The sequence below is a fragment of the Onychomys torridus genome, chromosome 5 (assembly GCF_903995425.1).
Source record: "Onychomys torridus chromosome 5, mOncTor1.1, whole genome shotgun sequence".
Lineage (NCBI taxonomy): Eukaryota > Metazoa > Chordata > Mammalia > Rodentia > Cricetidae > Onychomys > Onychomys torridus.
In genome coordinates, this window is record NC_050447.1 from 15,676,766 (window position 1) to 15,699,546 (window position 22,781).

The 22,781-nt window shown below is 53.8% G+C and overlaps 1 protein-coding gene across 2 annotated transcripts in view; it reads left to right on the forward strand.

Annotated features, from left to right (window-relative positions):
* Positions 1-844: 844 nt before the first annotated feature.
* The window catches only part of Adcy7 (adenylate cyclase 7), a 39,550-nt gene continuing 17,613 nt past the window's right edge, over positions 845-22,781 (forward strand). The window contains exons 1-6 of one of the 2 annotated variants that reach the window (XM_036188086.1): positions 845-866; positions 17,009-17,416; positions 18,704-18,907; positions 20,107-20,274; positions 20,926-21,075; positions 21,383-21,531. In XM_036188086.1, coding sequence (XP_036043979.1) covers positions 17,246-17,416; positions 18,704-18,907; positions 20,107-20,274; positions 20,926-21,075; positions 21,383-21,531 — 842 coding nt within the window. In that variant the 5' untranslated portion in view covers positions 845-866; positions 17,009-17,245. Of the gene's footprint in view, positions 867-6,279; positions 6,340-17,008; positions 17,417-18,703; positions 18,908-20,106; positions 20,275-20,925; positions 21,076-21,382; positions 21,532-22,781 lie in introns of those variants that run through there. The other variant, XM_036188085.1, reaches the window with a different exon arrangement.

Sequence of the window (22,781 nt, forward strand, 5' to 3'; positions counted from 1 at the left end):
TACATGCAGGGAAGGCTGCCTGAGGACCAGGTGGGTGTTCTCTCTCTGTCAGGAGGCTCCTGCTCATTGCCTCCCAGCCCTTTGCAGTGAGCTGTGTTACTACTGGGCTCCCCATGACCCCAGGGGGAAGTGAGGCCTGGCACGGTAGGAGGGAAGCCAGATTTGAATCCTGGGCTCATGATGACCATGGCTGCCGAGGGGCTTCAGGCAGGGCCTCGGCTGGTTTAGAATCAGAATCCTAAGGCTAGACCTTACTCCTGCCCTAGGCCTGACGGGACAGATGTGGAGGGCAGAAAGATTTGTGACCTCTCAGGTGGGCACCCCAGGCCACCACATCACTACAGTGGAATGAGTCCAGGGAGGGAAGGGGCCTGTCTGGAAGTGGCTGAGCTGGAAGCTCGGGTCAGGCTGTCAGCTTAATTGCTCAGTAAGGATGCGTCTGCTCTCTGGTTGGAGCAGTCGTCTTGGGGCTTCTAATGGAGATTTTCACTTCTTGTTTTATAATTTAAAAAAAAAAAATGTTCCAGCTTCAAGCTTCAAATTTCCATGAAGTCATTGGAGCTGGGAGCCTGGCCTAGCAGCTCCCCACTCCTGTGGCAGGCTCGCTGGCTGTGAGAGGGGCCCTCCTCACACCCCCACCACAGCCGGAGCTGAGCTGAAGGCCCAGCCTTAGTTAGCCCTTTGCCGATACTACTGCAGAGCAGGAAGTGGTGGGTCCCAGATGTGACTCACTCTCATTAGGTAGCCCGTGGAGGGAGCCTTCCCATGTGTGAGTGGATGCCTTTGGAGCTGGCTATTGAGGGCCCTGCCACCTCCCTGCAGGCACAGAGCGTGGCTGGGCGGCTTCAGTGCCTCGGAAGCACCAGGTAAAGTGTGATTTGGGCATGGGATGGCTTGGCGTCTGTTCTTTGGCTCGGGCCTAAGGGACAACAAGACAGGCCTTGAGTTCCAGGCCTGTGGGAGGGAGGTGAGCCCAGGCCTGGCTGCTGGTGGGCTGGGCAGGCTGGTGGGGAGTGGGGGCTGCTCAGTCTCCTGGGCAGAGAGCCTGGAGGGCGGCTCTTCACTGTGAGAGCCAGACAGTTTGGGCCGGGCTTTTCCCGGTCTGGCAAAACGGTGCTGCTTCTGCCGGGTCTTAGGCAGTGATGCTGTTCACTTGGCCCTGCTACCTGGAATTCTGGGAACTGCATATTCTGAAATGCCCGTGTTTCTTTCAAGATTGTGATTTTATATTCACAAGGACATCTCATTTTTTCTTATAGAAAATAAAAATTATCAAAGAAGCTTTTACTAAACAAAGCAACCAAAAGTAATTCTGAATGTGGGGCTAGGGTGTAGCTCAGTGGCAGGCTTAGCATGCCTGAGGTACTGGGTTGCATCCACAGCACCAATAATAAGAGAGAAAAAAAATTAAAACAATATTCTGAAAGTGATACACACTTAAGAGACATTTAAAACCAGAAATGTCTAAGGAAACGGGAACAATTCCTTTCCTTCTTTCCCTCTGTTTCGAGGCCCCAGGATTAAGGTGGGCATTTGGAGGGGTGCCATGCACACGGCACTGGTTGGAACAGGTGTCTCTTCACCATCCAGGGGCCAGCACAGGGATCATTCTCTGGTGGCATGGTGTCTGGATGTGGGGCCAAGACAGACTGCAGAGGCTTGGACTGGAGGCCACAATATGGGCTGCCTCTGCCTAGAAGGCTCTGTGTGCCGAGGGATCGCCAGCTCTGGGCTGTGATGTGAGGGGCGGGCTGGACCCATGGGTCCCACAGCATGAATCATTTGTTATTGCTCAGGTCTCAGCCTGTGTGTGAGTGAACACCTTTAAATTTTAAGTATGGAATGTTTGAGTGAGTTGTGTTAAAACAAAACAAGACGCCATGTAGAAAGATACTGGGTCTGCCATGGAATGCTTTACTGTCTGGGAGAGTGGAGAGACCACGGGACGAGGGTTGGGCTTCATAGGAAGTCTGAAGCCAGGCACGCTGCAGGAAGTTCAGGCTTGAGGTCTCTCCTAGCGTTCTGGGGCTCCCTGTTCCAGGTGTCTGTGGGGGAGGGGTGGCAGGAGGAAAGGCCCCACTGTGTGGAAGAAGTGCTTGTGTTCAAGCGACTGACTCCCAGGCTTGGAAGCGGCTTTGAAAGGCCTCTGTGCTAGGACTTGGCCCTGGGGCTCTCAGGGATGGAGGTGGACATGGTAAGGGGCAAAGCAGGAGTTACCTCTTGGAAGGAAGACAGGTCCATGACACTGTCTGAAGGGCATGTGGCACCCTTACAGTTTGGGACTATTTCTTTGACCCTGTATGGTCGAAGTCATTCACTACCCAGTTTACAAAACGTATCAGAGGCCGTGGTCTGTGGTCCTGGGTCGAGTCTCCCCCAGCCCCAACCTGTGCACTACACGGGTAGTGGCCACCATGCTGGAGGGTGAGAAGCGGGTCAGGAGACCGATTCCTTTCTGGGGAGGTCCAGGGTCAAAGCAGAGAACAGGGGCTTGGCTGTGGACTAGTTGGGGGGACTAATGGTGGTGGCCTCCCTGCCACCTGGAGAGTCAGCTTTCTCAAAGAGCGGTCCTCGTGCAGCGTGACTGCTGTCTTTGGAGCAGTGAGATGGCCGGATGGCATGGACTTTCTATCTGCCTGACCACCTGAGGCCTTAGCTGGGCTGAGCCTTCTGGGATGTGTAATCGTGTCCAGCTTCAGCCGAGAGGTGTGCTAGGGTAGTGCATCCTTGCCACTCTACTGTTGCTTGGTGGCATCTTGCTGAGTGACAAGGTGGTCTGTCCCTTGGTGCGGCCTCTCATTCCTTCTGCCCTGGAAGACAAAACTGTGGGGTCCTTCATACTAAGCAGATAACCCGCCCCCCTGCCCCTTTGCTGGGCACAAGGTGATGCTTAGCACAGCTGGAGAATGGTCTTGGTTTTCCTGGGAGCAGGCAAAGGGGTCACTGAGCAGGCCCATGCCACAGCCATCCCTGCTCAAGCCTTTTAGGCCTCAAGGGGGAAGCGCTCACTGAACTGGACATGCCTGTGCAGAACTAGATGGGGCAGTGAGTCTGATTTGCAAGTCAGCCCCATCTGATCAGTGGCCAGAGGAAGGGGTCATCAGGCCCCACACCCCCCCATTCCAGCAGAACCCTACTGTATGGGACCCTCAAGGAGCCTGTTTCTGCTGTGAAATTGCTTGCTCGCCCCTGCCTTAGGTGGTAGGCAGCGAGGGCAGACAGGGTCAGGGTCAGCTCTAGGATAGCCGCTGTCCCTTGTGGTAGCCACATTTTCTCTGTGTTCTTGATTTCTCGTTTGTAAGGTGGGGCTGAGGGTGCCAGGCAGGTACATAGGAGGGTCAGATGCATGCACCAGTGGTGGCTTGTGGAGCCTCTGCATCCTTGGCCGCTTGGGGGAGGGATAGTTCATGGCCTCTTCTCTTGTGCATTGGCCTTCTGTGCTCTGATGGAGGGTGGCACCTCCAGCTAGCCACAGGCATCCGGCTTGACCTGCTGCTACACGGTGTTTCAGCATTGCATCATGGCTGAGTTTTGCCAATGTTGGTTCAGACCCATCCTGGCTGAAAGGACTGTTGTCCCTCAATTCTTCTGCTAGGTGGTGGGTGGAATGGGAAGCAGCCTGGCCCTGCGCTCCATTTCCCTAACTGGCCTTCTCCAGGGACACCTAGAACAGGGCTTTCCTGTACCGTCAGCTGTCCTTGCAGGCTGTACATAGTGTGGTCTGGGTGCTGGCTCGGTAGAACTGAGTGAACCCAGTGGTCAGCACAGGATGAGGGGTGGCCAGCCTGGACCCAGTAGGAAGTCCACTGTGTTGCGACCTCTAATAGTGTAAGGCCAGTTTCTTCTCTGTAGAAGTCAGTTGTGAGCTCTGTCAGCCTCCCAGGCCTCCCATTAAAGCCTCTTCTCTAGGGGCTGGAGAGATGGCTCAGGGCTTAAGAGCACTGACTGCTCTTCCAGAGGACCCGTGTTCAATTCCCAGCACCCACATGACAGCTCACAACTGTTTGTAATTCCAGGATCCAATACCTCATACAGACATATATATACACGGAGGGAAAAGACCAATCCACACAAAATAAAACTGAATTATGTCTATCCCGTTCTCTCAGTTCGGCACTATCCCTGATCCCCTGTCCACTGTCGGCCTGCCCCCTGACTTGCTCACAACACTGGCTCTCTCCTGTGTTGTGTGCAGTCCCCCTGCCCGCCAGCACAGCCTCCACACTGCATGCTTGCATTTACTTGGCTGATGTTCCTTTGCGAGGACCCCTTTCAGGGGTTCTGGGGCTCACCAAGGAGGCATCTCAGTGTGTTTGCCCTAGGTCCATCCATGTGGCAGTTGCCTCCTCCCCTTGGCTCTGGTCAACCCCCTGTTGCAGGCTCCTATGGTCACTGGACATCTTCCTTTTTATGTCCTCTCCTTATGCCCCGTCCCTGTCCCTCATCCCCACCACGGCTGGCCACTAGAAGGAATTCCCTGCAACTGAGGCCTCTTTGAAATCTCTGCTACTGTACCCCATTTCTTGACAGTGCTTTCTGGACCTCCAGGGCCACCTTCTTTGCACCCTCCCTGGGCATCAGCACCCAGCTGGCCCTAACAGAGTGGCTGTGGCCCTGGGACAGAGGCCTGGCTCCTGGAAGGTGCTCATGTCCCTTTTGCATCATGGCAGGCTGGGATCTGGGGACCACGATACTCCTTGAAGGAGGGAAGAGGTGCCAATGGTGCTTCTAGAGCCCTGGTCCTGGATGGTCACCTGGTCCACAGTGCCCTATTTGAGGCCCCCCGTCTTCCAGGGCCCCAACCCAGCTGTCCACCTTGGCAGTGGCTTAGTCTCACGTCGCAGGCTCAGGTGACTTACATCAGTGCTTCTCACTGGCTCAGTAGGGAGAAGCACAGGGTTCCAGAACACAGGTGGGACAGCTGAGGGCCACTGGGCTCTGCAGCACCAGGCTAGTGTGAATTTCCTTGGCGAGTACCGTGGAGGGCGCAGCTCTGTCCATGGGCCTGTCTCCCAGTCTCTTGCTCAGAAGAATATGGACTTGGGATCCATCTGTTGTGTGTCTATTCTTGTCTCCATTCTAGAGGAATGGTCTCCTCCTCTGGGCCTCAGTCCATCCATTTCTGGGACAGACAGCCTGGCTCTGCTTCCCACATCTGTCTTCAGGACCCCATCTGGCTGGGAAGGAGGTGCACGTTGAAGTGGGCTGGAGGCGCTGCTCTAATGGGGCCCTGACTGATGGGAGGCAGCCTCTTTTGAAATACCCAGACTCCCTGGAACCATCACTCAGCCCTTGGGGAGATGCATGGTGATGCTTGGGGAGCAGTACATCGGGGAATTAGGGAGAAGAGCTGCTTGGGGGAGGGCAGGGGCTGTCAGGCAGCGACATGGAAACCCCTGGGAAGATATTCCTGGTCCTTCTACGTCAAGGTTTCTTAGGCTGTCAACCTCATGTTTAGAGTAGGCTGGCGTGACCCTGCGAGGTCACGGTGCTGACTGTGTTCTCTCTTTATATGAAGCCACTAATGGTTAGGTACCATTACCAGTTCATTCTTTGCCTCAGGAGACTAAAGCCCAGAGGGGTTAGTAAACATGTCTAGGGCCACACAGCACCCTCTGGGTGGGGTGGGATCCACACCCTGACTTGGAGCTCAGAACTTGCTCTCTCAACCTCTAGGCTCTGTTGTTTTCCACTGTGGGTACAAGCTGCACCTTGTCCACCTCCCATTTCCTCTCCCCATTTAGTAAGTTCATCACATGGCTTCCCTCTCCCCACATGTGCTGCTGCACAGGAACCCTGTGCTGTTTGGCCTCTTGTGGTTCAGCACCTTTCCCTGGCTGGGCCTGGTGTAGGGCAGGGGTCCAGAGAGTAGTTGGGGACGGCAGGGTGGACCCGCTCCTTCTTTCAGCATGTGTAGATTGATGAGGTGGCTCTCTGGAGGTCAAGCGGGACCTTACGCTTGGGCCTGCCTCCACTGCCCCGCGGGCATGCCGCCTCAGATGCAGTGTGGAGTAGGGTCTGCACACCTGCTCTGCATGATGCTGAGCAGTGTAGAGCCCAGTGGTTCAGCCATTGAGGAGGTAGCATGGGCAGGGCAGCACCCGGGAAGCCAACATGGGCATTGAAGCCATGTGGGAGGGACTGGGTGGTCTTCCTAGGGGAGCTGGCTCAGCAGGGCAGGAGATGGCCAGGTGGATGTGCTGGGAGGTGGGTGATGGGCGGCGTTTTCAGGCCACCCAGACCCGACACTCAAAGGGTGGGGCTTATTTGGGGAAGCAAAATCAGTCAAACTCCACAGCTGCCAGGAAGGCCCAAGAAGTTGCTGAGTTTGGGGCTCGGGTAAGCAAGGGGGACGGGCTTGGTATTCTTTGTGTTCTGACCAGGGACCCTGTAAGATTGTGGTCAGGGGAGGCCCGGGTTTGGGGAGCCGGGCCTGCTGAGACAGAGCCTGCGCGTGAGTCTTTAGCCTGCAGCCCAGAGCCTAGCTCTGGAAGGCTGGGGTTTGGGGAAGGACTGAGGGACCAGAGGAGGGTGCCCAGGCTTTAGGTAGCTATGGAAAGGGCCTTGAGCCCGTGGGTAGGTGTGGCTCCGGAAGTCAGGCTGTGGTTTAGGGGATACCGGGGTTGCTTTCCCTGAAGACTAGCTCTTCCGGCTCTCAAGCTTGCCCCTCCCCCATGATGGACAGGTCCTTTTGGCTTTGATAGGGTTCTCAGGAAGCCTGGGAAGTGAGGCTTTCAGGACCTGGGGCTAGGGAAGCCTTTCCACAGCTGGTGCTTGCAAGACGAGACAGGTGGTGGCCTCAGGCTGCTGTTGGGACAGAGGCCTTGCTGGGCTCTCTAGGAGGCCTGCTGGGTTCTGGTGGGGCAGGCTGCTTACTCTTACCTATGAGCCCTCTGCTGGAACAGCAAGTCAGAGGCTCAGGAACCCTGGAGTGACCAGACCTGAAAGGGTTAAGAATGGACTGGGTCATAGAGCTGGGTAGGAGAATTTGAAGATGAAATTTTTTTTTGTATGTGTGTGTGTGTGTGTGTGTGTGTGTGTGTGTGTGTGTGTGTGTGTGTGTGTTTGCGTTTTGTTCTCTGCCTAATCTGGCCTGGAAACTGAGGCACATGGGCACTGGGAGCCATCTTCTTCCTTTCCCCAGGGAAGAAGGTGTTCCTACCTGGAAACTTCGTGGGGACAACTCTGAACCCATGAGAGCCACAGAACCCAGGCCTATGTCCTTGACTTCTTTTCTCCCTTATCTCCACCAAGGAGGGCAAAGTCAGGTTGGTCCCTGGAAGGTCTCCCCCATTTTGTCTGATCCAGGCTTAGGTAGAACAGGTAGAAGTGGGGACCCTAGCCTTGAGGAGCTCCTCATTGCCCGAAAGGGAGCTGCCCCCATGGCCTGGGGAGACTTTCTGGGAGAAGAGCTCCAAGTTGGGTCTGGGAGACCCTAAAGCTAGCGTTTCCTAAAGGAAGTTCATAGAGCAGGGCAGAGAGAGGCTCCTCAACTAGCCGCTTCCCTGTAGGGCACTGACTTGCTCACATGCATAGCTTTAAAGGGTCGAGGAAGAGCCGAACCCAGCACTACCTGTGACCACTGCGGATGTGTGTATAGCTTTCTGTGGCCATCTTGCTTGGCACAGTGTACGTCCAGGAAATCAGGTGAAAAGTTAAGAATGGGCCTGGGGGCTGGAGATAGCTCAGCAGTTAAGAGCACTTGTTGCTCTTACAGAGGACTTGCATTTGATTTCCAGCACCCACATGGTGGCTCACAACCACCTGTAACTCCAGTACCAGGGGATCAGGTGCCCTTTTCTGATCTCCTCAAATCAGGCATACTTATGGTGCAGATAACACATGAAGGCAAAACACCCATACATATCAAAGTTAAATTATTTTAAAAAACCAATAAATTGAATTTTAGAGAGAGAGAGAGAGAGAGAGAGAGAGAGAGAGAGAGAATGAGCCTAGACCTTGGAATGAGGCAGGCCTGAGTTCAAATCTCGGCTGTCCCAGGTGGTGAGCTTCTGATTGTGGGCTAGGATCCCAGAGGTGCATGCCAAGACTAGCAGTAGCTCCTGGAGAGCTCGAGGCTCTGAGGAAAGCAGACCACTTCTTTCATGGCCATGTCCAGAGGCTGCAGAGCACTTCCAGTCTGTCAGCAATGGGAGGCTTAGGACAGGGCCCAGCACTTCCTGGGATGCCACTTGCCAGCTCCCCCTGCCCATATCAGCACCCTCCGCCCCTTCTGCAGTCACTGTATGGCTACTTCCTCAAGGTCCAGCTGGACTTGACCCAAGGGATCAGCTCTGCTGCTGCCTGGGACCCCAAAAGGCAGCTTGAGGAGGTGACTTCTGGACTGTCCTCCCCAGAAGCCAGTGCTGTGGGTTTCAGACAGGATGGTTCTTCCCAGCTCACTCCTTTGCACATGCCCGATGCTTTCTGCTGCTGTGGCAATAGAGCCACGTGGATGGCCTCACTCTGAGCCTGATGCTGGCTCAGCACCTTGCCTGCGTGACCCCATGGAGCCCTCTCTAAACCTTGTGGTCAGGCTGCTCTTCTCCATTTCCAAAAGAGGAAACTGAGGCATAGAGCAGTCAGGCAGCTGTGTCTGATAGAGTCTATTAAGACTTTTTATAATTGCACAGGTAGTAGGCAACAGAACAAGACAGTAAGAGTGAAAACTGAGACTTAGCCATTAGGACCAGGGTGGATATTTGGGGGCGGCATGTTCCTGTTTTGTGTGCATCTACCATTGACATTGACTCTGTGGAGTTTTCACAGGAAGCTGGGCACACCATGAACAGCTGCACTTGTTCTACTACAAAGATGTGTTGTGCCTGCCCAGCGTGGTAACCACACTTGGTCATCTGCTGCACCAGCAATGGGCTCGTGTATGTATCCCTGCACACATGTAAGAGTATGCACACAGTCAGTTACTGCAGTAGATCTTTAAGTCAAAGGGGGTCTCTGTGTGTGGGTAGCTGACACGTGTTCCTGCCAAGAGTGAACGTGAGTGCCCACATCTCAGACTTTATGGTGCGTCTTCATCTTTACCAGTCAGACAGGTAACATAGTTTTTCATGTAGTTTTACTTTGCATTTCCTAAATCTAGTATAGGTGATGTCATCTTGTTTCCAAATGTTTAAAAGCTATTTGTGTTGACTTTTCTCTGGCCTTTCTGTTTATGATCTTCTCTCACTCTTGGTCTTTTTAATTTGTAGGTGTTCTTCACATATGAGGGAGATTAGCTCCCAGTGATGTGGTTGTAATATGGCTCATGTGTAGTTCTTCGGTTGATTATTCTTTTGGTAAGATTTTTTTTCAGATCAGGTAGTAAATTTTGTTATTTTAAATGCTTGAGTTTGTGGTCTTCTCTTTATGGCTCTTGAGTTTGAACTAGGTTAGGAAGGCCTTAGCCAGCCTGGCGGTGGTGTCCACCTTTAGTCCCAGCACTCCCAAAGGGGCAGAGGCAGGTGGATCTCTGAGTTTGAGCCTGGTCTATAGAGTGAGTTCCAGGATAGCCAAGACTACACAGAGAAACCCTGTCTTGGAAAAAAACAAAAACCAAACCAAACAGAAAAGCCTTAGCTCCGTGAGTGTTGACATGTTTTGCTTGCTCAGTCTCCTGCCTGCTTCAGAACCCGTCGTGTGTTGGTTGGGACTGTGCCCAGCCTCATTAAAGACTCACAAGCTCAGTTTTGCTCTTCTCGAGATTATTGGGGAAACAGCTTTCTCCTAGCTTCTCTTCATCACAGCGACTCGGTGTCTGGGTGAGGCCTGTGCAGCGAGAAGCCAACAGGCAGCCTCCTGAACCACCATGTGGGCCGGGCCTGGCACCAGTGAGGTCCCCAGGCTGACTAGACTTCCCTTTTCTGTTCTTCCTTATCAAGGGAAAGGGGATCAGAACTCTGTTCAGCGTGGGTGTGAAAGTGTTTCCATTCTAAAGGGTGGGAAGAGCTAGAGGCAGCCTTTAAAAGAGTGAATCATAATTAGTGGAATTGGAGCATGAGGCGGGGCCAGGGCCAGTGAGATGGCTCAGCTGGTAAAGACACTTGTCACCAAGCCTGATGATTTAGGTTTAATCCTAGGGTCCATGTGGCAAAAGATGAGAAATGCTCCCCCAAGTTGTCCTCTGACCTAGAACATGTATACCCACCCACAAAGTAAATAAGTGTGAAAAAGGTAGAGAAGGGGCCGGAGAGATGGCGGTTAAGAGCACTGGCTGTTCTTCCAGAGGTCCTGAGTTCAATTCCCAGCACCCACATGGTGGCTCACAACCACCTATAGCAGGATCTGATGCCCTCTTCTGTCATGCCAGCATACATGCAGATAGAGCACGCCTATCCATAAATAAATAAATCTTTTTTTAAAGTTAAAGAAGAGAAGGGGACAAAGCTGATGTTCCTTGGGTGGCTGACCATGTGTCAGTTAGCACATTGCCTGGCTCCCATGTGTGCAGAGTCCCCAGACATGGTATGGAGGCCCTGTCCTGGGCAGCTTCTGCTGGCCCTGGCCGGGTGCCTGGCGTATAGGCGTTGTTACTGTATTTGGAATGCATGCTGAGGGGTGGGTGAAGGAAGGAATAAATGACCAGCTCTTCCGGGGCAGGTCCCCCAGCCCTCACCAGATTGGTGGACACATCTCTTGTATTTGCATCTTAACAGAGAAGCTGTGCCGCCCACTCCTGTGATCTCAGCACTGAGCACTTCTGAGTCTGAGGCAGGAGGATCTGGAGTTTGAATCAGTGTGAGCAACATAGTTAAGACCTTGTCACAAACAATGAGGGGCTGGAGAGATGGCTCAGTGGTTAGGGGCCCTCTGCTGCTCTTCCAGAGGACTGGAGTTCATTTCCCAGCCCCTGCATCCGGTTGTTCACAGCCACCTGTAACTCCAGCTGCAAAGAGATCTGAGGCTTTCTTCTGGCCTCCACAGGCACCCCAAACCCTACCCCATACACACAGAAAAAAGCTACCAGGGTATGGGAGAGGCTGAGGAGGCTGCCTTCCTGCTTAGTCGTAGGAGAAGGGAGGATCGCATTGCCCAGGACCACGCTCTCCCTCAGCCCAGGTGTGGTACCAGCCTGGCCTTGGTTTGTCCTCAGCCTTCATATACTTCACTGGGTGAGAAAGTTTCCACCCAAGGCCCAGCAGAGCCCAGGTCAGAGCTGAGCCCTCAGAGATCTGGCATACTGAATTTTTGAAAAAGGGGAAACTGAGGCCCAGCTCAGGCCAGGGCCTGAAGATGGTGACTGGTTGACAGTTTGTTCCATGGCTGTGGCTCCGGGACCAGGTGAAGCCATCCTGGAAGAAACGGAGTCTGCAGCTAACTGTCCTGAGAGTGTCTAATGATTGCTCTGCCTGGGGTTTGGCAGGCTGTCCTCCGGAGACGTGGAGAGGTGGAAGACATTGGGGCCAGGTCCTGCCACACTTACCCCTCCACGTTGGTCCTGCCACACCCCTCCACGTTGGTCCTGCCACACTTACCCCTCCACGTTGGTCCTGCCACACTTACCCCTCCACGTTGGTCCTGCCACACTTACCCCTCCATGTTGGTCCTGCCACACTTACCCCTCCACGTTGGTCCTGCCACACTTACCCCTCCACGTTGGTCCTGTCACACTTACCCCTCCATGCCCGGCCTCACTGCTCAGTTTTGGTGCTGAAGTACTTCCTTGGTCTAGGTTGGCCCTTATCTAGGGACTCACATGTCCTTTTGATCTTGCAAGCTCGGCCCAGCAGGCTTGTAACTTTGTAGACCCCCTTGTCCATCCTGAGGAAGCTAGGGCCCTTACAGAGTATGAGCAACTCTGCCCCTCCACCAGCCAGTACAGAGCTGGCTGACGGCCCACACCCGGGAACCATATAGTGCAGCAGGCCGCAGGCTCCTCTGCTTTACTAAGGGAAGACCCTTGTGTTCTTGCCTTCCAGCTGATGGCTGCTTTCTCTGTTTTCCCTGGTCATTCACAGGCTCCCCATCCCCATCCTGTGTTGTTGCAGGCTTACTTCTCAAAGACTAGCTGGGACCGGCTGTAGGACAGATAGAAAAAGGAATCCTGTCTGGGAGGAGGCTGGTACTGGGGTCTGACCAGCACATACTGAGCTGGAAGGAAGCATGGAAGCCATGGTCCTCAGGGCTCTGGGGCCAGGACCAAGCTGGGGAGGGAGGCACAAGGAGAGAGGTCATAGGGTGGGATCATGTGGTCCTGGGGTTTCCTGGGTGCTCCTGACACTTCTAGAAGAATGTGCATGAAGCTCAGGGGCTTCTGAAAGAGATGGCTTAGGCATGAGACCTTCTCAGCAAATGAGCCTGTTGGCGGTGGTGACACTGTCTAGTGGTCCCCACTGAGGCCCGGGAACAGGGTCTGTTGTGGGTGTGTCAGGAGCAGTAGATTGCCAGGCTGGGGTGGGGCCAGGGCCTGGTGGGGCCTCTCTTCCTCACAGACCTACAGAGGCCTCATGCCTCAAGGCCCCACTTCCCTTTTCTGAGGACACTAGGGCCCCAAGGCTTCTGCAGCTCCATGCTTGCTGAGGAAGGTGGACTGGGGTTCCTGTGAGCTCTGTCTGGGTAAGGAAGTGGGTAGAGTATGGGTGGTTTAGAACATACAGCTGCTGGCTCCCCCGGGGGTGGGTCTCCCAGGCAGCCCGAAGGCCCAACCATGTGCCAGTTCTACTATGTCTCCGCTGCCTGCCTCCTGTCCCTGTCTTACTCAGGAACATGGACTCCACTGGTCAGGATAGGTGAGGAGGTCCCAGCCCTGCCTGGGATACCGGAAAGGAATAAGTGCATAGCACAGAGGGCTTCCTGGATGAGGCACCCCTCCTGGATCCTGTTGCTTGGCCTTGCCCCTGTAGGGCAGAGAGAAGTGTGTGATGGCCTCCACTTAGCGCCTACCCTTTTTCACTATCATGTTGTCTTGGCCTCATGGGATAGGAACAGGAAAGGGGTCAGGTTGGCTTTTTGAGGTGTTAGGGGCTTTCTGGTTGTTACTTCTGTGAGGGTGAGAGGCAGGGTGAGGAGTGGGCTGTGCATGGCCTGAGTTCAAATAACAGTCTTGTGTCTCATTAGCTGTGTGGGCAATGATTGAGCCTCTCTGTAACTCATTTTCCACGTGCGGAAAATAGGGACAGCAGACCTACAGGCAGGTGTGCAGACTTAAGGATGGGCCGCTCACTGGGCCTGGAGTACTTTGTTGTTGTTGTTGTTTTTTTTTTTTTTTTTTTTTTGGACAGGGCTGGTGATCACAGAACCCCAGAGATCCACCCATCTCTGCACAGCTCCCAGGAGCGTGCGAGACCAGGCCCAGCTTTTTACATTGAAACTCAGGTCCCCATGCTTGACAGCGCATGCTCTTACCCACTGAACCATCTCCTCGGTCCAGCTGCAGGAACTTTGCTTCCAGCTGCAGCCTTGCATTCCTCTGCTTAGCTACACCAGGGGCCGAATGAGAGCCCTGGGTGGGCTGAATCCTTATGCCTGCTGCATCCCATTGTCCACTTCCATCCCCGGCCACTGTTGCCCCGGAAGTGGCTTAATCAGTCCACAAGTAAAAAAGTTCCCCACTGGCTTGGGGGTGGGGTGGAGGCTCTTGCAGCAGATCCTCAGCCTGGCTTGGGGAGATAGGTCATGCCTGGGACCAGAGGAGGCATGAGCATGTGTTGGAGTGTGCAGTGTGTGCCCTCACACCACACACGTGTGTCCTGGTGGCTCACAGCCTGGCTTTGCCTAGAGGAGTGTCCCTGGAGAGCTGTCTCAACCATTGGTGTCTGGGGTTTCTCGGCCCGGCAGTCCTAGCCCGCTGGTGTTTGGCAGTGAACCAGAGGGCCAGGCAGGACTGCTGTTTGGGTGCTTGTGGCATTTGGTTTTGTCCCCTGAGCTGGCAGTGGAGAAGCCTGGGCCTGGGAGCTGTGGTTTGAATCTCAGCGCTTCTGGCAAAGCACCTCCAGCTGTGTGATCTGAGGCGAGCTACTGAGCTTCTCTGGGCTCAGCTCTGCATCTGTTAGGAAGTGGTTGAATGTGTGTGCGGGAGCTGAGGAGCTTCTTCAGGCTGCCCTGGCTGGGCACTGCTCAGGGATAGACCTGGTCCTGTTCTGCAGCACACAGTATAGGGCTGGGCACAGATAGCCGATGCTTAATCAGCGCTTCCCATGGATTTGAGAATGGCCTGCCTAGATGTAGGGGAGGGAGCTTCATGCTAACAGGACTGCCGGCCTGGAGGAGGCAGTTTCTCCTAGATAGCAATTGGTAATATGCCTACTGCTGCAGGCTTTGGGAAGCCTGGGCTCATGTCCAGGACCCCTGGATAGTAGTGTTGTGGACAGCTGCTTGCGTGTGGTCCCAAGTCCCTAGGCTTTTCCTTCTGTTTCTGGGTCTGTGCTCAGGGCAGAGGGAGGCAGAGCTGGAGGAGTACCCAGGGATGTCATAGCAGTGGACACTGAGTGGGCTCCCTGGGACCCTGCGCATCAGCCACTGAGGGCTCTGTTCCCTCCTAAATGCTGTTTGCCCTTTGTGACCTCTTTGAGTCTTCCTAAGTCCAGCAGTCTGCCCACCCTGTACTCTCTGCCCTGTCACCCCAAAGTGAGGCATATCTAAAGGGGGTCACCAGTTCCTGGTGCAAGATGGCTCTTCTATATGAGGCTTCTATTGCAATAGGGCAGCTACCTCCAGGTGGAGTCTGTGAGTGGTCGCTCGGTTTGTATTTCTCCTCTTGGAGGTTGGGAAGGTCAGCCTGTGTACTAGTCAGGAGTCTCTAGAACAGTGGTTCTCAACCTGTAGGTCATGACCCCTTAGGGTCAAATGACCCTTTCACAGGGGTCACATATCAGATACTCTGCATATCAGATATTTACATTTCTATTCGCAACAGTAGTAAAATTATAGTTATGAGGTAGCAATGGAAATAATTTTATGGTTGGGGTCACTACAACATTGAGGGACTGTATTAAAGGGTCATAGAATTAGGAAGGTTGAGAACCACTGCTCTAGAGGAAAAGAACTTACTGATTGAAAAAAATAATATATATGGGATTTATTAGCATGTATAGAAATATAAAATGTATTAGACTATATATTATATATATGGGATCCAGACTAAAGGAGGGTCTTCCCACTTCAAATGATTTAATTAAGACAAATCCCTCACAGGTGTGCCCAGGCGCTTGGGGTTTAGTTGAGTGCAGATGTCATCAAGTTGACAAGCAGGAATATCCTTATAGCCTGAGCCACATGTGTTTTGAGCTGGCACATCAGAAGTATGGCTGAGAAGCCCCTTGGGAATACACAGTTGTGTTGATGGATGGACGATGTCAAGCGTAGAGGGGTTGTGGTGAGCACGGCCAGCCTGGAGTCCTCCTGTAGCTTCGTAGTGAAGGCTGTCCTGTCCTTCCCCCGCTCTGCTTTCTGTCCTGTGAGTAGGGCTTGCAAACTTCATAAATCTGTGTCAGTGGGACAGGCATGCTGGCACATACCTGTAATCCCAGCTGTATAGGAGGCTGAGGCAGAAGGATGGCAGGTTCAAGGCCCACTTGGGTTACAGAATGGGTTCAAGGTCAGCCTGGGTGTCTTAGTGAGCTCCTGTCTCAAAATGAAAAGAGAGGGCTGGAGCTACAGTTCCACAAAAGAGTGTTTGCCTAGGATATGTGAGGTTCCAGGTTCAACTCCTGGTATCAGAAGAAACTCATGTGTCTGTGGGTCCCTTTAAGAAAACACATCTCAAGCCAGGTGTGGTGTTTAATCCTAGCACTGGAGAGACAGAGGCAGGTGGATCTCTAAGTTCCAGGCCAGCTAGGGCTACATAGTGAGACCCTGTCTCAAACAGAAACAAACAAACAACAAACCTACAAGAAAAACACATCTGGGACTGGAGAGATGGCTAGTGGTTGAGAGTACTTGGGGCTCTTACAGAGGACCCAAGTCCAGTTCCCATAGCCCACGGTGGGTGGCTCACAACTGCCTGTAACTCCAGCTCCAGGGCATCTGATGCCTTCTTCTGGCCTCTGTGGGCAACTGCATACATGTGGCATTTGCACACTCACATACACATAATTAAAAATAAAAATAAGTTGGGCAGTGGTGGCGCATGACTTTAATTGCAGCACTCAGGAGGCAGAGACAGGCAGATACTTGAGTTTGAGGCCAGCCTGGTCTACAGAGCAAGTTTCAGGACAGCCAGGGCTACACAGGGAAACCCTGTGTCAAAACAAACAAACAAACACCCCAACTACTAAATAAATAAAAATCAAAAAAAGAAAACACGGTCTCACGTGGATACTTAGCATAGCCCAGGTATAGGGGGTTGTCCCTGTTGAAGCTAGCAGTGTGGAAGCTGAGCCTGTGGCCCCTTGGCCTCCAAACCACCTGGATCCTGAGACTGTCTTAAATCCAGGGCTGCCAGGATCTCTGTTTGGGACCCTGTAGACCTGAAGACACAGACTGAGCTCCAGGCATCCAGAGAGTGTGTTGTTCACACAGGGACCCTGGGAATAGAGCACAGGTTAGACCAGATCTTACACCATGCTCATCTGATCTGGCAGGTGGCTCTGTTGAAGCTCAGGGAACAAAGGGAGGTTGAGCTATGAGCTCTTTGGAGATCACTAGGGATCCACTTAGAAAAAGAAATGTTTGTGGCCTTGCCTCACATCATACAGATGATGCTGGGAAGTCAGTCACCAAACAGGAAGTGGCTTAGGCAGGCTTTGAGTGGCAGTGTGCTGTGCCAGTCTCCAGGGTAATAAAGGTGCTGTGGGTCTGTGTCATCCTCTGCAGGCCCACAAGTTATGTGCACCTGTGGCCCTTAGAAAGTGACTAGTGTGACTGAGGGGGCTGGGAATTTACTTAGACAGGGTCCAGGGTGTCCTCAAACCCACAGTCCTCCTGCCTCAGCTTCCATAATTCCATTTCTAATGACTTTGAATTCACACATGCCCAGGTACTATATGGAACTTGCCCCACCTTCCCTCACACCTGCCCTTCCCTAATTTGGCCCGTGGATATCAAATGTTTTTGGTCTGCTTTGTTTCCACAGATCTGAGGACCTGAAAGGTCCTGTCAGCCCATCCTAGACACCGTGAAGACACCAGTGACCAAAATCCAGTGGCTGGAGCTGGTGCCATGTGCCCGTGGAGCCACAGGCTCTGGGTGCCTCTGTCCAGTCCTGACTGCTAGCCTCAGAGAAGCCAGAGGCCTAGGCAACATACAAGAGTGTCAGCAGACAGATGCATCTAGGGCTGTGGGGCTCCTGAGCAGGCCACCAGGGAAGAAGATGCCAGCCAAGGGGCGCTACTTCCTAAATGAGGGTGATGAAGGCCCCAACCAGGCAGCGCTCTATGAGAAGTACCGCCTCACCAGCCAGCATGGGCCACTGCTGCTCTTGCTCCTCCTGGTGGCTGTGGTCACCTGCATTGCACTCATCAGCATCACCTTCAGCCATGAGGTAAGACCCTGGGCTAGGGCACTTTGGCCTTCCTGTTCTGATGGGAAAGCTTTAGCACAGTGGTGCCTGCCTGCCTGAAGCTTCGTTTTCTTCCTTTGTGAACTGCTAGGCAGGTGGAAAACAAGTCAATTTGAATTTGATCTTGAAGTCTGGTTGATTTTAGCTATTATATTAATCGTATGAAATCACCCTCAGTTTTTTTTTTTTTTTTCACCATGAAATTCAGTCTATTAAAGATCTGAGTCAAGGCTTGTATATCACTTCCTTCCCTTGTCAGACCATGGCAGACATCACCAATCGATCCCTGTATTCCTTTCTGAATCTGGCTGTGATCTCAGATTTTTTTCTCCTCATCTTCTTTCTCCTTCCCTCACTTTTCCTTCTCCTTTTCCTCTTTCCTTCCCCCTTTTCCTCCTCCTTGTCATCCTCTTCCTCCTTTTTCTTTTCTTTATTTTAATTTTTTTTTTTTTTGAGAGAGGGTCTCATTAAGTAGCCCAGGCTGGCCTTGAATTCACAGCCTAAGTGCTGGTGCAGAATCCTTACCACTGTTGGGGCAGACATCGCCAGCATCGCTCCTGACTTGTGTCCTTGCTTTGCAGCAGCCATTGGCCGTGTGCAGCTGTCAGTCACTCAGCATGTAGCTGAGAGCTTTGTGTTCTTCATTTTCTTGCTGACTGTTGTAAACACCACCAGAAGTTCCCAAAGTCATATCAGAGGGTGCAGGGGTTCTGTGTCGGTAGCCAGGGCCCTGTAGGAGTGAAAAGGGACAGCTAGACCTTGCAGCTACAACACGGGCACCACTTTCTGTCATTGTCCCAAGGTGGCCGGTGCTTCAGCCCTTGTGACGTTTAGCGTCTGTGGGGGACCCAGGATCCTCTGGGTACATCTGTCTTCAGGACTCTTCTCCTCACCTGCTCCTCTACTCCAAGACACCTCTGTGTGGGGTGCCTGCTCTTTGTGTCCCTCCAAAGCTGGTTCTTAGGCGCAAATTCCTCTCCTCCAGGACTTAAGCAAGGCTTTGCCAGAGAAAAGCCCTGTTCTGGCTCCAGTGGTCCCCCCTACCCCCCACAGGAGAGCAATGCTCTCTTAGGGCAGGGTGGGGGTGCTCAAGCTGCTGCAAAGACTGAGACATACAGTGCTAGCAGAGATGGCAATAACCCCAGGTCTGAGATTATGGGGAGCCCAACACTGATGTGTGGAAGATGCTTGAAGTGATTCTGGGTAGACTTCCTGGAGGAATGGGTGCTCCACAGAGGAAAGTCAGGGTACTCTGTTTGCTCTACCCAGGATCCCCCCAGACACCAGGCTCTCCTGGGCACCGCATTCTTCATGCTGACGCTGTTTTTGGCTCTCTATGCGCTGGTCTATGTTGAGTGCCTGGTGCGGCGATGGTTGCGTGCCTTGGCTCTCCTCACCTGGGCCTGCCTCATGATGCTAGGCTCCGTGCTGGTGTGGGACTCCTGGAAGAACGAAGCCTGTGCGTGGGAGCAGGTAATGGCGGGAACCGATGGCACTGGGCTTGGGTGTGAGCAGTTGGAATATGCAATTGGCAGCTTCTGCCCATTTATGGCCTTGGTGCTTATGGGAGTGGGCCAGCGCTGGCCTGTGCTGTGGCCTCCCTGCAGGCTATGACACTGGATTTTAGATGGTCCCAAGCTGACTCTCAGAGTGTCCCCTTGGGTATCTGGCATTTTGGATAGAACCTGTTTGGTTAGAGATGGCAGAATTCCAACTCAAGGAGGCAAAAAGGCGCCAATGGGCTCGAGTGCCGGGAACTGAGTAGGGCTGGCCCTCGCTTCTGCAGCCTGGCCACTCTGGACTCTGCTCTCGTCTGTGTTATTTTGTCCCTCAGCAGCCTGTCCCCAGGTGGAGCCTGCAATGGCTGCTCACTCACAAGGCTAGCCATCCCAGGTGACGCTTGGAGACCTTGGTTGGATTGCACTGGCCTGGCCTGGTTAGTCACAGTTGCCAGGAAGTGGCATACACCGATCACAGCCGATGTGCCTTTTTCTGTGATTGGGTGGGCTCAGGCTGCGGTAGGGTGGGCCCAGGTGGTCTCGGGCTATGGTAGGGTGGTCTTGGGCTGCGGTAGGTTGAGCTCAGGCTGCGTTAGGGTGGACTTGGGCTGTGGTAGGGTGGGCTTGGGTGGACTCAGGCAGTGGTGGGGTGGGCTTGGGTGGACTTTGGCTGCGGTAGGGTGGGCTTGGGCTGCGGTAGGGTGGGCTTGGGTGGGCTTGGGCTGTGATTGGGTAGGCTTGGGTGGGCTCGGGCTGTGATTGGGTAGGCTTGGGTGGGCTCGGGCTGTGATTGGGTAAGCTCGGGCTGCCGTAGGGTGGGCTTGGGCTGCAGTAGGGTGGTCAGGCTCATGAAACTATATAGACTGAAGGGCAGACAGGGAAAATGGGTCTGCATTGCCTGTCGGAGGCAACAAGTGATCTGGCCCCATCCCAGCCTTCCAGTGGTTACCAGGCCAACAGCCAAGAGCTCTGGAACAGACAGAAACTCAGTATTCAATGATGAGCAAGTGCTTTAGGTCTTCCTGTCCTGCTATGTGTCTGTCCCTGGGCCTCACCATGTAGGGGAGAGATGAGCAGTCTCAGGGTTGGGATGTCCCAGGTGACAACAGGCTGAGGACCTCTCCTTCTACTCGGTCCTGGGCCATGCTGCATCTCTGGGTGCACTGTCCCCAGGTGCCTTTCTTCCTGTTCATCGTCTTTGTGGTTTACGCACTGCTGCCCCTCAGCACGCGGGCAGCCATCACAGTGGGGATGGTCTCCACTGTCTCCCACCTCCTGGTGTTTGGAGCTGTGACCGGAGCCTTCAAGATGTCCATGTCTGGCGCACAGCTGGGGCTGCAGGTGAGGGTCACAGAGACTGGGTGGGGGCAGGCTCTGGCCTGGTGGAGGTTGAGCTTGGGGACTGTGTTTGCAGACCTGTGGCAGCAGGCAGGACCCTGTCCTGTCTTAATGCTGGTCTAGGATACTCTGTGGACTCGGGCCCTCGCTGTGCTCAGGGCCCTGCTGTGGTAAGGTCCTGCCCTGAGCATTGCTCCCCAGGGTCCTGACCTAGTTTGATAGCACCCCAGTACTGGTGTGTGTGACTCTGTTGAGTGAGTGTGCCCCCAAGTCACATCACTGGGGTGCAGGGATGTGTCTTCCTTCTGTCTGGCCTAGATGTCCACTTCTGGGGGAGAGGTCAGAGGTCTGGGCAGCCAGCTGGGTGCTGCACCTTCTGTGGCTGGGTTTGGGGCTCAGTGAGGTAGCCACCATCTCCTTGGAAGTACTTGGCATCCCTGGACTCTGGTACCCTGGCCTTCACAGACAGGGCATGTGTCAGGGAGGGCAAAGAAGGCCCAAGTCCTGGCCCTGTGGTCATAGCAATTCATTAGGGAGTCACCTGCCATCTGGGCCTCAGTTTTCTGCCTAACCCAGGAAAACGACAACTTGAAGATTATTGAGCAAGTGCTGGCTGGCCCATGCTGAGCCTTGCTTACCTTTGGCTACCCTCAGCTTCTGGCCAACGCCATTATCTTCCTGGGTGGGAACTTCACGGGGGCCTTTCACAAGCACCAACTGCAGGATGCTTCCCGGGACCTCTTCACCTACACCGTCAAATGCATCCAGATCCGCCGGAAGCTGCGTGTGGAGAAGCGCCAGCAGGTAGGGATCTACATCCCCTCTTCCTTTCTCCCCGACTGCCATGTACCCCACCTTGTACCCCCTTCCCTGGGCCAAGTGCTGCACATGTGGCCCATGTGGCTGGTCCCTTGCAGGCCTCCTGGGAGCTTGGGTGACAGGGTGGAGGTGCTCCACCAGGGCGATGCTGTGTACATATAACCCAGCAGGGAACAATGGCATCATGGGCAGAATCAGTGGGAAGAATGATGTCCAGGTGGCTAGTCTAGGGCCTGCTGATACTCTGCCTGTCTCCACCGGTTCTCCCACTGCTCTGCCCTCCTGTACCCAGGAGAACCTGCTGCTTTCGGTGCTCCCAGCCCACATATCCATGGGCATGAAGCTGGCCATCATTGAGCGCCTCAAAGAGGGCGGTGACAGCCGGCACATGCCTGACAACAACTTCCACAGCCTCTATGTCAAGCGGCACCAGAATGTCAGGTGGGCAGGGCTCGGGAAATGCATGGTGCATGGCATCCTTTGAGAATTCAGCCACCACTCCCCGGGTCCTGGGCGGAGAGTGCTCTGTTGGGAGCCTCGGTCCATACAGGGATTGGCAGCCAGGCCCTTCTTTGGGCCTCAGTTTCTTGTAGTTGGAGAGCTTCTCTCCAGGTTCCACCAAGGCCCCGTGGTCCCACAACCCACGTATAAAATAATCATACAGACACTTATATTATTTAAACTGCTTGGTCATTAGCTCAGGCCTACCTTTGTCTAGCTCTTACTCTTATATTTAGCCCATTTCTGTTAGTCTATACTTTGCCACATGGCTTGTGGCTTACCGGTGTCTTTACATGTTGCTTCTCATGGCAGTGGCTGGCAGTGTCTCCTCCCAGCCTTCCTGTTCCCAGCCTTCTCCTCCTCCTTGTCCCGCCTACCCTATCCTTCCTGCCTGGCTACTGGCCAATCAGCACTTTATTTACACAGAGTGATATCTACATCAGTTTCTCTTCTTTTCTGGAGCTGAGAACTGAACCCAGGGCCTTGCACTTGCTAGGCAAGTGCTCTACCACTGAGCTAAATCCCCAATGCCTCTCCTGTTTCTTCATGGGGTGAATAAGATCAAGATTCTTAAAGGGCTAGGGTGGTATTAGGGGAAGAAGACTCAGTGCCCCTCCATAATCAAAGCAGTCCATGTGAACTAGCCAGACACTCCAGTGGGGGGAAAGGGTTTTTCCAATGATTCTCCCCAAAGGAGATGACCAGGTGCCCCCTGTCCTTACCTGGCCTTAGTGATGTGACAGGGTGCAGTATCTCTTGTGAGGTGTAGTGTGGTCATTTTCAGCTCCACCTGGTGTCTTTCTGAGGGCTAGCATTATGTACCAGCAGACATCTATTACTACAAATCAGGGTTCCGTCTATCGGCCTGGGGTCTTACAGGCCATTGCACACAGCGAGACCTGAGGGCATTGCCACCTGCCTCCTGGGACCTCAGCTTGCTCACCTGCGGTTCTTTCAGGGCCTGGGGAGGACTGAAAGGAGGGGAGTTGTGTTCTGGCAGTTCAGGTCTCTTGACTCTCTGGGTGCAGGTGCAGGAGGGGGAGGGTTCTGGGAGCTGAGTAGTGACAGGCTGAGTATGGGTAGTGTGCTCTGCCCTGCTGTAGTGAGAGGCCTTTGGAACTAAGATGGGTCAAGCTGGCTGGGAGCATCTCTTCTGGCCTTTGGGGCTGATGGGGGCAAGGCAGGGCCAC